General features: G+C 44.5%; 1 protein-coding gene across 1 annotated transcript in view; it reads left to right on the forward strand.

The window, feature by feature from the left end:
• The window catches only part of WWC2 (WW and C2 domain containing 2), a 2,565,136-nt gene that overhangs the window by 1,948,646 nt on the left and 599,142 nt on the right, over positions 1–17,348 (forward strand). The window contains exon 15 of the mRNA XM_069631472.1: positions 10,501–10,693. Coding sequence (XP_069487573.1) covers positions 10,501–10,693 — 193 coding nt within the window. The remainder of the gene's footprint in view (positions 1–10,500; positions 10,694–17,348) is intronic.

A 17,348-nucleotide genomic window follows, 5' to 3' on the forward strand; every position in this document is an offset into this window, starting at 1 on the left:
ATAAACCTGCAGAAAACTTAAGAAGGCTTATGAGTCAGCAACGTAAATATATATATACGTGTGTAACTGGAAGTTCCTATGCTAACCTGCTGTATTAAAAGCATAATATATGCCGACTTATAATGCTGAAACGTTAACAGTATTAACTGCAATACTACAACGGCTAATGAAATATAGAGCTGTTCATACTCACACAATGCTACCTCATTTTCGACAATGTTGAATGTAATCACATGTATGATGTCAGAAAAGCATAATGTAGAAGTTAGTCGTTCCTAGATGGCATTTCTCATAGACCTTTAGCCACAACCTTCACGACCACGAGTAAGTGAATCTTGAATCAAAGGAATGTTTTATTACGTGGATAGTCATCGACTCTCTCTCTCTCTCTCTCTCTCTCTCTCTCTCTCTCTCTCTCTCTCTCTCTCTCTCTCTCTCTCTCTCTCTCTCTCTCTCTCTCTCTCTCTCTCTCTCTCTCTCTCTCTCTCTCTCTCTCTCTCTCTCTCACTCTCTCTCTCTGTATAATTGCCCAGGTATATAATGACAAAAGTATGCCCCAAGCCCATTTGATTTAATTGTAAGCCAGCCAGCCAACCACATGTTAAGAAGCCACATATTAAATGTATTTAGAAAAGCTTTCAGCCATTATGTAGTGTGGAACGAAACTGTAAAGGGAGCTTCAGCTTGCCCATGATCACCTAGGTGTCAGCAAAGAGTTATGTTGCCTGGACAGTCAGCCCCTGAGCCCCCTCCAAGGAAGTGCATGTTTATCATGAAATGTACCTTTTGCAACCCGGTCATCACAGCCATATACTCCAACATTCCCCTTGTCAATGCTGGATGAACACCCATGACCATACATTGACCTCATAACCCCTACGCCTGATTTGGTATTCGAATATGTTTGAACGGGAGAGGGATACCTTTGATAGGGGCATATAATTCATGTGTAGTAATGAATAAGCTCGCCCCAGAGCCTTGTTTTCACAAGTGCAAGATACTGGCCTTGCCACCGGACGAATAGGTCAAAACTCTGGATGGATGGGAATGTGTGGCCACAAGGGCAAAATGTATCTAAGATAGGATGTCAGAAGACCAGCGAAGGATGCCAAACCGATGAGCCCAGCTGAACGTTTGGCCCTCAGCACCATGTCATCTCGTCACGCGCCCATGGACTAATCAACTACCACCGGCTGTATAGCACCTATAGGTGCCTACCCTAGTGTCCAATCCCAATTGACTCTGTGCCCCGTAGGCCTTCCCTCTGTTCGATGAGGATAAAGTTGTATAAAAGTAATTTGTAACATGTTTTCTGCAGAGCACTCTCGGCGTGAGCAGAGTAGATTCTGTTTGCCCTAACTTTAGAAAAAAAGCCTTAAACCGCACTCTCATTTGGTCTTATTCCCTCCTGGGATGTACCTTTATTGACTCTGTTGGGTGATTTGCCAGCAGAGTTGGGGGCCTCTCACTTTCAGGGGGACCCATCTCAAATCAGCCAAGGGGAATAGGGAGGACTTTTCCTTGTTGACGGCTATCCCTGAAAGTCTGGGATACGCTCCCTATAGCCTCCAGCAGGCATAATAGCTGTACCCGCAGGTTCCCCACAAAGAGGAGCATGTTGTCTGCATATAACGAGGTTAGGTATGTCGCCCCATCTATATCTATACCAATTTCCCCGTATTCGGCCCTAAGGAAAACCGCCAGCAGTTCAAGGGCTGATATTTAATCCTCCAGACCTCCGAGATGTGCCTCCCTTTTTTCACTCTTGCCCTGGGATTAGTATATAGCAACCTGATCCAGCGAGGAACCCCTCCCCCATTCCAAAATTGGCAAAACTCATCAGCCACTCCCAGTTCACAGAGTCGAAAGCTTTCACCGCGTTAACTAACTAAATAGTTTCTTATATAGTGCAACTCTCACCCAAAGGTCTCAGGGCGCTCAAGTGACTCTATGCCACATTCACCCCTTCTATGGTTCGTCTGGTCTACCTGATGGTGGAGTCTTATCAGATTCCAAGTTGTGTTCCTTCCCAGGACGTAGCCCGTCTGGTCTGAATGGATCACCGTAGGTATCACCCGTTTAAGTCGGTTGGCGAGCTCTGCCGTGAGGATTTTAGAGTCCTGGTTAATCAGGGAGATCGGCCTATAGGAGGCACACCCCAGTAGAGGTTTCCCTTGTTTAAGGATAGGTATTATGACATATTCCGACATGCTGTCCGCTAGCTGCCCCTTCTCATACGCCTCTTGGTATGTTTCCAACAGTCTGGGAGCTAGTCTGCCCTTGTATTTCTTGTAGAACTCACCTGGGAGCCCATCGGGTCCCGGGGAGTTGCCAGATGGGAGCTCAGAAATGACTGTCTCTAGTTCCTCCACTGTGAAGGTGGCATCCAGTATTTGAACCTGCTCTTCCGCTAACTTCGTTAAACAGATCTCAGCGAGAGCGTCTGCTATATCATCCGGTTCCACCACTGGGTTGGGGGCATAAAATTGCCCATAGAATTGTGGAAATATTGTGTTAATGCCTTCCTGGTTCCTGACCTTTTCCCCTGCTTTATCTCTTACTGCATTGATAGGATCTCTCCTGCTCTCCTGCTTAGTAAGCCAGGCCAGGTGCCTGCCGGGTTTATCTCCCTCTGCATGCAATCTCTGTATATACCTCCCATAATCCAGCCTCCCCAGTATCTCCCAAATTGCGACACATCTCAATCTCGACGTTATGAGTTCCCCCGGTTCCTCCCCCGTCTTACCTGCTTGGCGTTCAGCTAGTTCTATCTCCCTTTCCACCTCCCCGAACTCCACCAACGTGCTCTCTCTTAACACCCCCCAATTTCCATATTGCTGCTCCCCTTGCCACCACTTTAAAGGCTTCCTAGATCGTACCATTGCTATCCATACTTCCCATGTTATGCTCAAAGAAGTTGTCTATCGTGTCCTGCAGATATTCCCAAAATTCGTCCTCTATTAGCGCCTCTGCCCTCAGCCGCCACATTGGTATAAGGACCTTCCTGTAGGTATGTACCCATGTTGCTAGCAGTGGCACGTGATCTGATAGTGTTCATGCCTTGATGTTTATCTCCGTCAGGGATTCAGTGCCTGTGAAAAGATAATCTATGCGTGTGAATATCCCATGGGGGGGGGGGCGCTTTCGTGTGTGTACCCTCTTGCATTTCCATGTACCTTCCTCCAGACGTCCGCCAGACGTAACCGGTCCAAGATCAATCGTAGGGCCTTTGCTGGTGGTGCAGGTTTTCCATGCTTATCATCGGATCTGTCCAGAAGCGGGTCCAGGGTGCAGTTGAAGTCACTTGCCCAGATGAACATCACTTCTCTATATGGGGCCAGTTTGGGTGTTATTTTCCTGAAGAACTCTGTTGCGTCATAATTCGGGGCACATGTGTTTATCAAGCATATTTCCTTATTCTCTAGCATTCCATGTACTATCACCCGTCTGCCCTCTCAGTCGGTGTCTTGTTTTATCAGCTGGAATGAGATCCCTGTGGCGATCCATATCAGGATGCCCTTAGCATAGTTAGAGTACGTTGAGCTGTACATTTGGCCGCCCCATTTTTTGGCTACTTTGGATTGTTTCTCTGGTGTTAAGTGAGTCCCTTGCAACATCGCTATTTTAACTTTCATCCTATTCAGCCAGGCGATTACTCTGGGTCTCTTGACATAGGCATGGAGTCCCCTGACGTTCCAAGTAGTGATGGTAGTGTTTTCCAGAGACGCCTTCAGGGCCGCTATGGCTTCCAATATTGTTCTCTCACCCTCGCGTCCCCCCTGCTGTGCAGAGCTCTTGGAGGCCATGATTGCATCTGATGGAGTGGGATGGCTCTTGTTAGACTTCCTGGCGAAAGATTTGATGCTGGTGTGTTTGCCTCTTCCAGCTTTTGATGTACTTGGCAATCTCCGCTGTGTGACTTTATGTGCCGCTTTCCCCCTCTTTCACCTTGTCAGGTGGCCCTCCAGGCTTACCTCTGTGTACCCGCTGATTTATCCTGAAGGCCGGCTGTTTGATGCCCTCCCTTCGTTGAGTCGCTCTGCCCCTCTTGTGTGCTAATGCGGCTGTAACCCCTGCGGGCCAGTCCTCTTGCCCCCGTGTGGGTGCTCCGCCCTTGACTTTCGCTCTGTTATTGGACCCCCCGTGGGAGGGAGAAGACCGCAACCTGCTGTAGACTGCAGTCTGCTAGGGTAGGCAGTTCGGCCTGCCCCAGCGTCAGTTCCGGCAGACCCATTGGTGGGCCCTCCTGAGTGGTAAGTCAGAGGTATGTCCCGCCTGTGTCAGGTCCACTCCACAGACTTGACTCTGCTGAATGCCTTCCCAGATGTCAACCACTTGTTCTGATCCCCCAATATTGCTCAGCGAATGGGTTGTGCTCTCCCACGTCAACCAGGGTCTGCATGTCGTTGCTTCTTAGTCTTCGCTCTCTGCTGGGCGTTGTCCTGCTCTTCCCAATGCCTCTGACGTGGCCCTCTGCTCATTGCACAGTGGATATGTTAATGTCCAGGTGTGGCGCCAGGCTTCAGCGCCTATTGCTGCAGTGCTGTATGTGTCCACGCAAACTTATTTCCACCTGGCATCCGTAGGAGCCGATCCCCCTATTGTGCTGGCTGCCCTTTTGTGCTTGCGGGGCTTATTGCCTCTGTTAATAGTCCTGCACTGGCTCTCCCACACAGTCGGGCTGCACTGAGAGCTGAATATTGCTTGTGGTCGCGGTGTGCTTTACTCACGTCTTACGGCCATGTTCCCATTCACTACGGTCTTACAGCGGGCGGGCCCTGGGAACCACTTGCAGCGTAACTTCGCTTTTGCTGTCAACAGTTCCTCTGCTGCCGTTGCTATCTTTGCAGGGCCCTCCTTCATGGGCGAACCTCATTGGGCGCCGGCGATCCGCCATTGCCCAAAGTCAGTTAGTTCTGTGCTTATCTGAACTTTTGACTTCTTCCAGCCCTCATCGACTAGGTGCCTTTGTGGTGGGCTGGTCCTTCCAAGCCTTGTTTGCACCCAGAACCCTTTGTTGTGTACTCTTCACTAACTGCATTGCCCCACGCGCCTTTGTCTTAAAGGCAAACCACAGGGAGCACTGAGATCTCGCAGATGCTTTGCACAGCGTGAGGCGGACCAGAGGGAGAACTGCGATCTTGCAGATGCCATACGCTACGTTGCGCCTGCCCCGTCGGTCTGCTTTTGTTGATGAGAATGCTGCGGAACCACTCTCGGTGGATCAATGTTTTTTTTCATTTCTTTTTTTTTTCTCTACAACTCACCAATGCGGGGCTTCTTGCGCTCCCGTGACCTCTGCTGTGTTGTACCCTAGTAGGTGGGCCGCGGGAATCTGCAGCTGCTGTCGAATCTGCCTGCGGAACACAGCCTTGTTTACACATGTACACACTGCTTCACCTCGCGTGTCCTTATCCTGGAGGCAGACCTCAGTGAGAACGGAGATCTTTCCGATATTTTAAATAGCGGTACGTCAGTCTTATTATTGCCCCGCTCTCACTGATGGGAGTGCTGAAGACCAGCCATCTGAAGATTAAAGCCCTTTCTTTTGCGATCCCGCTGATGCAGGGCTCGCCGTGCCGCAGCGGATTCTGCTCCTATTATCTCCGCCAGTGCAAGTGGACCACCGGAACCAGGCCGTTCCTGCCAACTTGCCTTGACCAGTCCCGCCGCAGCCGTCTCTACCCCTCCTGCAGCCTGTGCTTGGGTCGGCTTCTCTTTGCGATTAGTGTTACACTCGCGGTGGCTCAAGTCGTGTTGTCTGAGCTGCCCCATTCTTAGCAACGTATAGTGTTTTCTCTTCCTCTGTTCCCTGCTGCGGCTGCCATTTTGTTCCCTTTGTAACCGGCGGGGCTTCTGACTTCACTGCTTCAATCTTCACAGCAGCTTGCTTCGCCAGAACTGCGTTTGCACCCAATTGTGCTCGATAGCTTCCGACATCCGACTTTTTGCTTTTCATGGGTCTTTGCCAGCTTGGACCTGTATTTCAGGCCAGGATTGTTACGGATCTATGGGAGCTCGCGTCTTCACAGCATGGCTACTTGGCCACGCTTGTATTCATGTTTTTTATTTCATTCACCTTTTCCGTTTCCTGCTCATGCCTGCCAAAGAGGGGAATAACACATTGTTTATCGTCTGCATAATTAGTAAGCCAGACGCCCCTCTCCTCCAACATGTCAAAGAGAGGAACCATAAAGATATTATACAGTGAGGGGGAGAGGCATGCCCCTTGTGGTACCCCAAACAACAATAGTGCCAGCACACCCTCAGTGTCCTCACTACAAAACCTAATCTGTCTGTTATTCAAGAAGGATTGAATCCACAAAGCAGCCTTATCTGACAAGCCACCTACTTCCATCAACCTGGTGACCAGTAACAAATGGTCTATCAGGTCGAACGCTGCTGACAAATCAAACAGCATGAGTAGTGCAGCCTGCCCTTTATCCATCACATGCAACAGCCTGGATTTAAGATCTAGTAATGCTGTTTCAGTGCTATGACCTTGCCTGAAGCCAGACTGCCATTTATTTAAAACATCATGTGTGTTACGATACTCTAAAATTGGGACATACGCAAGGCGATCTAACATTTTTAATAAAAATGGTGTGTTTCTGATGGGCCAATAGTTAGTAGGCACCAATGGGTCTAATCCTAAGAGGAGTGATCCACACATTCTTGAGCTTATCTGGAACATGACTGTCCTTAAAAGATACATTTATACATCTCGACAAGACCCCAATCAATGCTATTGTGCACGCTTTACTAGTAATGGCTGGGCAAACATCCTCTTTGCACTTAGTGGGTTTAAGCTTGTTTATAATAGCTGCCAACTGAGTTTCAGATACTGATCTGAAATCAAATTGGTATTCTGTGATTTTTCGCATGTTAGCAGTACAAGGGGCATCCACTTGGTCTGCCTGCTTTCTACTGATCTCGATATTTAGTTTAATTAAAGAGATCATGACTGCTCTTATCTGCGTGCACCATGGGCTGTCTTTTTTGGACCGTCCTTAAACCATGGACAGGGTTTCTCTTTGGATTCACATTGTGCCTTGGAGATCCAATCATCAAACAATATCTTTTTGGCAGCAATAATTGCCAATTTATATGCTTTGGAGGCAAGATGTTACTCATGCCTCTGGTGGAGATCTTTACAAGCTTTCCATTTTAGCTGGCCTGGGGAGGTGGACGGTGGGTAGTGTTCCCCTCCCTGCCTTGGTGGGAAAGAGTGAACCTGCAAGCCAGAACAAAAAAGTCCTGGACTACACAAGTCTATTGCGCAGGATAACATACAACCTCCAGTGAACAAGTAGAGCACAGCTCCTCTCTGGCTCCCTTCTGTTGTACACATTGGGCCAACTCAATGAAGATCTGTTTGCAACAAGTCCGAATTTCAAGGGTGTTCCTTCTATTTGCCTCTTTATTGGTTTCGGGATTCTGTCACCTTCTGGGATGCATTTCATCTGAAATAGAAGGGAACATTCTTCTGTGCCCCACCTCCTCTCCCGGGATAGTGGTGTAGTTCAGGAGATTTCCAGGGAAGGGCCTACATGCATTTGATGGCCTCGTAATGGATATTACATCTCTGGTTTTTGGATCTGTTGTTTCTGTCAGCCAGTTCCCCTCAACCTCTACCAGGCTCAAGAAAAGGGACTGATTCTTCATCCCCCACAAACAATCACAGCACCTTTACCATTTGGTCACTGAATAACCAAACCAGTCTTTCCTTTTTGAGTTTTCTATGAGTACGTCGTGATTCCCGCAGGCTGCTACATTGCATTATGTGTGAACTCGATAAAAGAGCAGACAGTTCAGATTCTGCATCTGGTCCTTATTGATCAAAATCCACCTCTGTATGTACTTCCTTCACAGAATTTTGTGTTTTATACCTGCCATGTTCAGGCATAGAGGAGGAGTCCTTCATATCTTACTTGATAGCAATCTGCACCTCCTAAATGAATATTCTTGTTACAGTATGCTCTCATTAAGCACCATTTTGATGAGCTTCTGTAGTAATCACTAAAGTTAGGAAACCCAATCCATATTGTAGCTAGTCCTTTCTGTTCTTGCCTATAAGCTTTTTGAGCCCTTGGCTACCAGTGATTTTAAAATGGAGAGCTGACATCTGTTTTTGGATGCCTTCACTTTGATACTGATGATTTGTAAGCTGCAAACTTCTTTTTAGTGAATTTGTTTTGCTGTTTGTCACACGGCTATTGTTGTGCTAGAGCCCATGTTTCCAAAGGTTTTTGTCCAAGTTCAATTTTAATTAGGAAATTCCCTCACTCAACAAGAACAGCATGTGGAGCAACAGAATAAATGTATCTTACTTGCACAAGGTGCAACACAGACCACAACAATACAGGCTTCACCCCCAAACAGAAAAGGGACAACTCAGTACTGTGACAAATTTGTTGTCCTGACCCAGTCCCAAGAGCTGAGGGGACCAGGAAAAAAAAAAATGTCCGGCTTTTTAACAAACTTTTCTTCAGATTGTGCTCTAAAATGCACTATTTCACCACATTTTAAAAACTTTCTCGGATAAACCGTCCCCTCAGCTCCCCTTCCCCGAGCCTTCCTGCATTATTTTAGGATAAATTAATTGAAGCATCCCCTCATAGAAGTAATTTACAATGACATTTATTGGCATAGATAGATAGATTGGGGCCTCATCTTCAGGCAAATGATTTACAGTAGACATTACTGGCATAGATTAATCATGGCCGTAGCTTCATTTAAGTGATTTACAGATTATTAATCACTTTTATGAAACTGTGGCGACAGATTACAATTACAAGCTTGCTATGCTAGTACCAGTCATTGGCAGTCATATTGGTTACCGTGCTAGATAGAGTGTGGGCGCATCCTAATGAAAATGTTGTAATATGCTCCTGTGTACTGCTGGTGATATGGCAAGGTATTGGATATTTGAATGCATTTTTCCCCAGAGAACCAGCTGTACATTTTTGGCTTTTTACCCAATTTCTGGAAAAATGTGCTGTAAAATGCACCATTTCACCACATTATTTTACAAATCTATATGAGTGGTAGGAACATTCAACCACCCTACATTGTTTTTGGCTCCCTTGCTATGCTTCATCACTCGTGCAAATGTATGGATATATCTAGGCTTCTCTGCTGAAAATGTACACCAGCAGTGACTGACCATAAACCATTTTGAATTCTGATGCCCCCTTGGGTGCTGCCCACCCACCTAGCACCAAAAGCTCCCTCTGCCACTGCCCACAGAGCAGGTTAAGCACTTAACGGATTTCCTATAAGCCCTAAATAATTAGAGGTATCAGATGTTGCTTTATGAACTTTAGACTAAATATGCTTTATACATGAGAAATATTGCTTAAGTATGGTCATCTCCAACCTGCATTCGTTAAGTGATGTTTTTGTAGAAGAAGGTATTAATTACATTTTAAATGTTTATCTCTTGTGTAGCAATCTAAGGCTGATGTTTTTTAAGAGGTTTTCTGACCTCCTTCATACAGGGGATGTCGTATCAGTTTGGCAATGTTGGTTGGCAGGATCGTTGACCTGAACTGTGATAGTCGTGACTGGATTTGTGAAATACTTAAAATTGGATATTCCTCCAATTGCCTTGACATCATAAGGTCAAATGCCCTCTTTTATAGTTTTTTAAAAAAATACTTTAATGGTTGTCTTGCTTTATTACGAATGATCATTGTTCCTTTAATTAATTGATTTATATGTTTTTTTTAAATCTTTGTATCAATTGAAAGATCTTACTGGTGTTAATCAATGTCTTTCTTGTCTTGTTTGATCTGGATTGTGTAAATTGTATACATTTGAAGTATATTAATTGATGTTTATTAGTTGGTGTGTATGAATTGCTGAAGGCTATTTTTAGAGCCATATTACAAATAAGAATAAAGTCCTAAACAGTTAACTGTGAACTAAAACAGGATTACTGCTTTTATCACAGTGTCAGCGGTGGCAATGTTGTTATGATAAAACAAGTGGTAAGGCTAACCCATTTAATTCCTCTGTGTATTGGATGGAGGAGAGGAACACAGAAGCATGCTGACATACATAAGCACATTTCTGCTCTGTGCTCCCCACTCCGACAACTTGCTTAACTGGTATATGCATGCTCACCCTAACCTTTCTATGCATTAATTGTTAAAGGATTGAAGGAACCCTAAAGATTGCACACCTTTGAGGAATAACACATAATTCAGCGCTGGCTCGTTGTGATGATTGACTACTGCATCAACAGACCTCTTTTGTTTCTGCAGAGCCAACCATATTTATCATTAAATGCAGAAAGGACCTGTAGATCACATTCTTAGCCCTGGGAACACAGATATACATGTCCTTAGCACTTGAGCAGTTCATTGAGTTTCATCTGGGTTTTTGGTCTATCCTGATCTGTTTTTGCCAGACTTTTTAATAGGCAGAATGAGAATTCAAAAGTAAGGCCTAATTTTACTGTGTTGTGGTAACCTAACTGCTTGTTTTTTTCTTCAGGTATTTTAGAGTTGCTGTCCTTCCGTCCTCCCAGGACATTAGCTGTTTGTTCCGCACCAAAGTTTATCCCGCTTCTGAAACTATTGTATTCAATGAATTGTTTCGGATTTCACTTTCCTTGGCAACTTTACAGCAAAAGACACTTAGAGTGGACATCTGCACTGTCGATAAAAGTCATCGGGAAGAGTGTTTGGTATGTGTCAAGTTTTTACATTTGCTTGGCTGTTTTCATATTGTTCTTTATTTATATCTATAAACAGGCCAAGTGAGGTTCATCCTCACTAAAGGTCTACCCACGTTAAAAGAAGTAATGACCTGTTACACCTGTGCTGTTAAGCAACAAGACCAATTGTTTTGGGAATCAGTTGGGAATATGGACATTGAGATTGGCAAGAGAAGATGGTCAAAGAGATCTCATTGCTTTGGAGAGTCTGTCTATCAAGTAATCAAACACATCAGTAAATAGGACAATTATTGAATGATATTGGCATATCAAAGTATATATAGTAAAAGTATTACTCTACCAAGAGTTCAAAATGTAGTCATGGATTTAAGGATTTCAAGGACACGTCACCAAGACGGGTGCTCTTTTGTTGACTATCTATGTGCCTCTTTACTATTTACACCATGAATATGTTGTGGTAATGCTTTCTGTTTAATTTGGAAAAAGGTGCTTGAAATATGGTACATTCACTCATAAAAGAATCCTGTTTCTCCATTTAACAAAAATGTACATAAATCATCTTCCCATTGATGAACCTATGTAGTGTCGTTGGATAACTAGGTGAGAAGCTTGTTCTATTGAAATAACCAGGCTTGGTACCTTTTCTAATTCTTGTTTTTATGATCAAAGCGAGGTGCTTCATGCCATTGACTAACCAGATGTTCTGTAAATAATGTCTATGTCATTGTGCAAACCCTTATTGGGTGTTTAGGGGCTTCTGGATCAAACCCCTTCCAGGGGAGTGCTAGCATACCAATCTTAATCACAGTGCCGCCTTCTTACCAGGAGAGTGAGGTATATTGACTTCTTGTTCCTCTCTTCCTGTACCCAATAGGAATATAGCAAAACTTTTGTCCTGTGTGTTTTATATTGCAAACAGTGTCTTCACATATTGATTTTACTGCCAATAGGACCCACATCCATTTACTTTTAACTCAACTTTCACCAGCCAATCTTTCCCCTCAATAACTGATGCCAAGTCTGCAGTGTGGTTGGTGTTCTTTTTATCTTGTGTTAAGTGTGCTCGGGAGGATAGCTCCGGAGAACAGCTCAGGGCAACACGCTTGCCTTGTAAGCAAGACGAAACGGAGAAACACAGGTTCGATCCCCTGCTCCATGCTTAGAAACCTCTGCGTATTAAGTGCGTTATAAATAACCAATTATAATTATAAGTCATATGAAGTAAAATGCATATTAATTGCCCATGCTGGCAGCATATGAGCAGTTTGATTATGGATTCAGTTAAGTTCTGTCTTACTCCTGAGGCGTCTGAGGTGGTTCGACCTCAGCGCTACTCCCATTGTCACGCTCCCATCACATGAATAACTTGAATCACCCCAGAGCCTTTTTTACATCATGTCAAACCCTGACTACCCCTAAACCTCACCACGGGTGTAATCCAGACGCTATGACTTTGACTAAAATCCACCTGCCACCGGTTATGATCAACAGATATCTGTGATTTAATTATAAATCTCCAGACCCAAAGCAGACCACCTGTTAGGCAACCCTGCCCAGTGTTGGTTTACACTGAAAAACTCTTGCAATTATTTACTTTCTGTTTCGACAAGAGCATTCAAAAACTGTGAAACTTTCAGAAGCTGGTGCCCTCTATTATAGATTGACCTAAGACCACCTGTCAAGTCAACCTCTGTATTTGGTGACCCATGGCCAAGTTTCCCATAGCCTCTAGCCCCCTGCATTGTTTCCAGTAAGAGCTGTGAGTGAAATGGCCAAAGGATACCTTTTGGATTCAGTGTGTATATCCTGTAGTTCTTCTACTCTCTTCTCCCTTCCTATAACCAAATGTCAAATTAATCCTCTGTCAGTTAACTTTTCCGTCATCAAGGCATCAATGATGTCTGCTCCCCTCCTCGTTGCTTCACCCATGCCGACACGGTTGAGTTAGCACTCTCAAGGGACCTGTTTAATTAAGCCCTTTTTACAGACATTGTGTAGGACAGGCGGGAATTTGAAGAATTACTGATGAAGACTCCTCCCTGTCAAGGACTCTGTTTATATTACCACTTAACTGAAATATGTCTACCTCTGTGTTAGTCCTCTCACAGAAAGCCCCAGATTTCATATTCAGTCAGAAGTCCTTATAGTCATTTGTATTGTCCACTGTCGTCACCTCCTGGGGGATATCATACTGCCTTCTGCAGTGAAGTCCTCCTTACCACTGTGCGGGACCATCCAACCAGTAAGCAGTCAGCATGACATCAGCCCAGGAACTAAAGAGCTGAGGGATGCAGTCACTGGCCGCCTTGCTTGTCTATTTCCTGGCCAGTATAACAGAGAAACTAAATTGTGAGCACGCAAAATGGCATGGGGCTGTATATATAGATAGATGCTCCATCTTACATTAATAGAACCCACATTTTGACACATATTTGCTGACCCTGACACATTATTACCAAGAACACATTTTAGCCCTAAAATAAGCCAGACCTTAGAACACCTTATATGCCACAAAAGCAGTCAAACATTGGCGTTGCTGTAGAACCCATTCCCAAATACTTTGTCATCTATTGCGCAGTGCAATGGAACCCCCTCTTTTGTTGAAGATGAAGAATATCTTCAAAGAAAACTCCATCCTTAAATTTCATAATCAAACACTCTTTCATGTCTGCCCTTCACCCTAAAGTAATTTGTTCACGAAGGGGAACTTCTTCACTTATTGCCATTCCTCCCCTATGTCTAAATCTTGGTTGTGGTTGTCTGTCTGGTACACCTTTTTGGATGAAGCCCTCTTATCCACCAACCCATCCACTTGTCAACCCACATAATACTTGGTGACTTCTCTTCTCTGCATGTATCTACCAGAAGCACACTCCTTGTTGTTTCGCACTAGTCTTCTTTTGAACTAGTTGTGAACGATATTATTCCCCTTCAATGCCTGCTCATAATTTTCATGCATATGTTTGTCGATGATACCAAACTTGTTTTGAAAATTACAAAAACTCTAGCCACATACAAACTATTAAACATGTGAGCAAATGCCAGTGGCTACGTTTCAATGATCCAAAGTGGAGGTGCTAGCCACTGGCCAACTACAGATATCTCTTCTCATAGGTTGGAATTTGAATCCCATTTTTCATGAAGTGCAAAGAATGGCATAGTATTTTCTTTCCACTTGAAAGTGGAGAGCCTCATCTACAAAGATATATGTTGGAACCACTGCTTCATTGAGGTGTTTTAAAATTGTGGAATTACAGCCAATAATCAAAAAGCCAGTTTCCACTGCAACATATAAAACTTGGCTTACACAAGAATAATCTGGGTAAAGCTGCAACATTGTAGAAGGCCACTCAGGCACTGTGTTCGGGAAATAATCATTTCAGACATGCACAGAAGCTTCACTGCTAACTAGTTAGTTCCTGAATTAACTTCGTTACTGACTACTATGCAGTCTGTCTATCCTGCAAGCATACCTCACAGCTTCTGTTCCCAAACCTCTTCCCGCACACCAGTGCTCGGTTACATAAATCCATTCTCAGGTATAACCCCAGTTACACCAATTAAAGGCCTTTCTCAGGTTGGGCGAGTGGGTGTGGGGTGGGGAGCCACTTCAAAATAAAGACTCTTAAAAATGTGCCTATTACAAGAATTTTACTTCTGGCCTAGCTCGCTTTGACAGTTATGTACCTGGACAAATTCCTGGAATAAAGTGCTTGAAGAAGCACAGTATACACAAAAACATTTGCTTCTTAGTATGTAAACATAGATGCCTTAAAAAAGCACCACACTTAGTCAAACTGGTCCGCAAATTGTTTGGTGAGGTGAGAGCTTTCCTTTGTGATCACACTGCTAGAGGCCCCTGAGTACCAAATCATGCCATCTATGGGAGCTCGTGAGCAAAGAGCACCCAAGTTCTGAAACAATTGGCATTATTGGCTTCAAAGTTCCTAACTGAACACAGTGGGGGGCATTATGAGTTTGCTGGTATCCGACCAGTAAATCCGGCTGGTTACCACCAAAAGGAATTACCCTTACCAGCACTTGGTCTGCAGGTAATTCCCAGCAGATTCCCACTGCCAGTAAGGGTAAGTTAATCACCATTCCATGGAATCCATAGGACTCCATGGGTGGATTGATGCTATTACCGGCACCCGTAATGCCGGTGCCAGTATTACCTGCTCTTTTTTTGCCAGTGAGGTGCCTGACTTAACTCCAGGTTGTTATTGCCGACATGTTAATTCCGGCCCGGCAAACATGTAATGACCCCAAGTGACTTTGCACAAAGGTACAGCATATTGTGAAAATAATGGAGATTTTCTTAAACACTGGATAAAAGTATAGAGGCACTTATTTTTTTTTTTTCTACATGACCAAAAAAAACACTGGAACTACAAAAGACTGCAAGTACATTTTGAGAATGAACGTGCTGTTAGTTCTTTAGAGCTAATCACATAAGACAGTTTGCCATCTGGTGACACCGTTCGGGTTCTTGATAACAGAGCACAAAGTATAACTCTATAACATGGATGTGTGTGAGTATGAGTGAATGTTAGATGAGTGAAGTTAAACAGTGGCTGTAAGGGTGGGCTGTGGGTAGATGAGGATTACCAGTGTAATAGTGTTAAGAAGTAGGACATAGTTGAATGTCCGCCACGATATGTTTGAAGTCTGCTCAGTGCCTAAAAGATGGGAAAAGTGTACGTTTAAAAACAATGGTTAATGTAAATTGTGACTCTACATTGATTCACCTACACAATCTAAGTAGTAGTCAGTTTGGTCAAGTTAAAGTGATCATAGAAAGCAAATATATATGTACATACTTGTGTGTATACATGTCTATGTGTGCATGTGTGTGTGTATTGGTCTTTCTTATAATGGAGTTCCCCCATACCTCCCTTCTTCCCCCAACCCCATTGCCCCTGCGTACTGAAGGCCCACCCCTGAATGCGCACACCAGAATAAATGCAATCAGCCAGGGAAAAAGTCCCAAGAAACTCTTTTAAGGATAAGAAGTATTTAATCCACACACAATGGGTGCATCAGCAAAGAACTCTGCTGCTACTGAACGTTCTGCTAAAAAAAGGTACAAGCAGAATGTTATAAGGAGACAAATCGTCATTAGTGACATAAACACATACAGTATAAATCTGTGTGGCTGGTTGGTTAGACCCTATACCTGGGCAGCATGCTCTATAGGAGATGCCAGCCCCAAACGTCTGTCTTCCATCACATGGGGTCTACTGGGATTATCATCATCTTCAGGGAACCAAGGTCGGCTTGGCATTTAGTTACAATATGAAACAATGCTACTCTATCATTATGCTATGCACCTGCACATCCTTCACTTATTCTGTATCACTCCATCCACACCCATGGCTTCCACCCTCCCTTTGGACTATAATGTATTCCTCCCTGTACCTAGCATTACAAATCTTGTCATTATTAAATAAGGTGGAGTAGCTGTGTTCTTTAGATTTGTTATGGCCAGTGGGTTTATGGTTGGTGGTCTGACTTCATCTGTCATGGAATTCAGGGTCTTGGAGCTGGGACAGTCGTGGGGGCTGTAATTCGTAGTTGGCTGGGTGGGGGTCGGGCCTGCTCTGGCCTGGCTGCTATAATAGTGCATGCTAATGCACCTTGTATTTCATGGCCTTGTGGGACACATTCCTTCTAAGATTAACATATTGGCAACAATTAACAAAGGAAGGTCTCTGTGGTGCCTGGCGAGCTGAGCTTTTCTCTTGCTTGGGCCTAGTCAGATTTCTCTGGCAGGTTCGCAGCCTATACCTTATGCGAGGCCATGCAGCCCTTGTACTTCGGTTATAGTTCATACTAGAAATAGCATTTACTTGCATACAAGCATTGTGTCTAGTACCTAAATCAGATTTAATAACATGATTGTATGGGGATTCTTGGGACCCCTCACCCCTGGTCCATTATAGCTCTCTAAATGGGTTTGGCCTTCCTCTAAAGCGCCTAAGGGGGTGGGATTGGTTAATTTCCTTCCCAACAATACCCACACCCTCATCTTTTTATATATGTATGTATACACCACTGCAATCAACCTTAACTCAACCAAACTGTTGCTATTAACATTTATTTATTTGCTGTGATATTGATTTAAAATAAATCTTACTCAGATCATTGTTAGGGGTCAGAAATGTGAGGTGGACAAGCTTGTGAAGTATTTTCAACAAATGCCATTTACTTCTACGTCCCGTCCCCTTTCCTCCATACTGTATGAACGTCCCTCGCTAGGGACGGGAAACTGAACCTTTTTCACAAGAAAACGTGTCTTCCCTTTTAAATTAAGATGTGCGTGGGGGTGCGGCCCTGGAAGCATGCGCTCCCTTGACCTGCCCACCAGTGCCACTCCTCATTTCTCTTTTCCGCATCGACGGGAGCAAACCGATTTCACCAGCGCTTCCGGGTTAGGCCTCCGGCCTTGTAATTTCACGCGCTCTTCTGCAGGATATTATTTCCCCTTTTTTCTTCCATAATGAATTTTAGGTACTCTGTCCTCTGGTGCCACGCTCCTCTTCGACGCACATCGATGACGGCGGGATTCAGCAGGTGTCCGGCCTGTGAGGGTTCCTTCCCCACCATGGATCCGCACGCGCTCTGCCTCAAGTGCCCTGGTCCAGACCACGGCTTGGACGGCTGC

Source organism: Ambystoma mexicanum, chromosome 6q (assembly GCF_040938575.1).
Source record: "Ambystoma mexicanum isolate Mex_15411 chromosome 6q, UKY_AmexF1_1, whole genome shotgun sequence".
In the NCBI taxonomy this organism is placed as follows: domain Eukaryota; kingdom Metazoa; phylum Chordata; class Amphibia; order Caudata; family Ambystomatidae; genus Ambystoma; species Ambystoma mexicanum.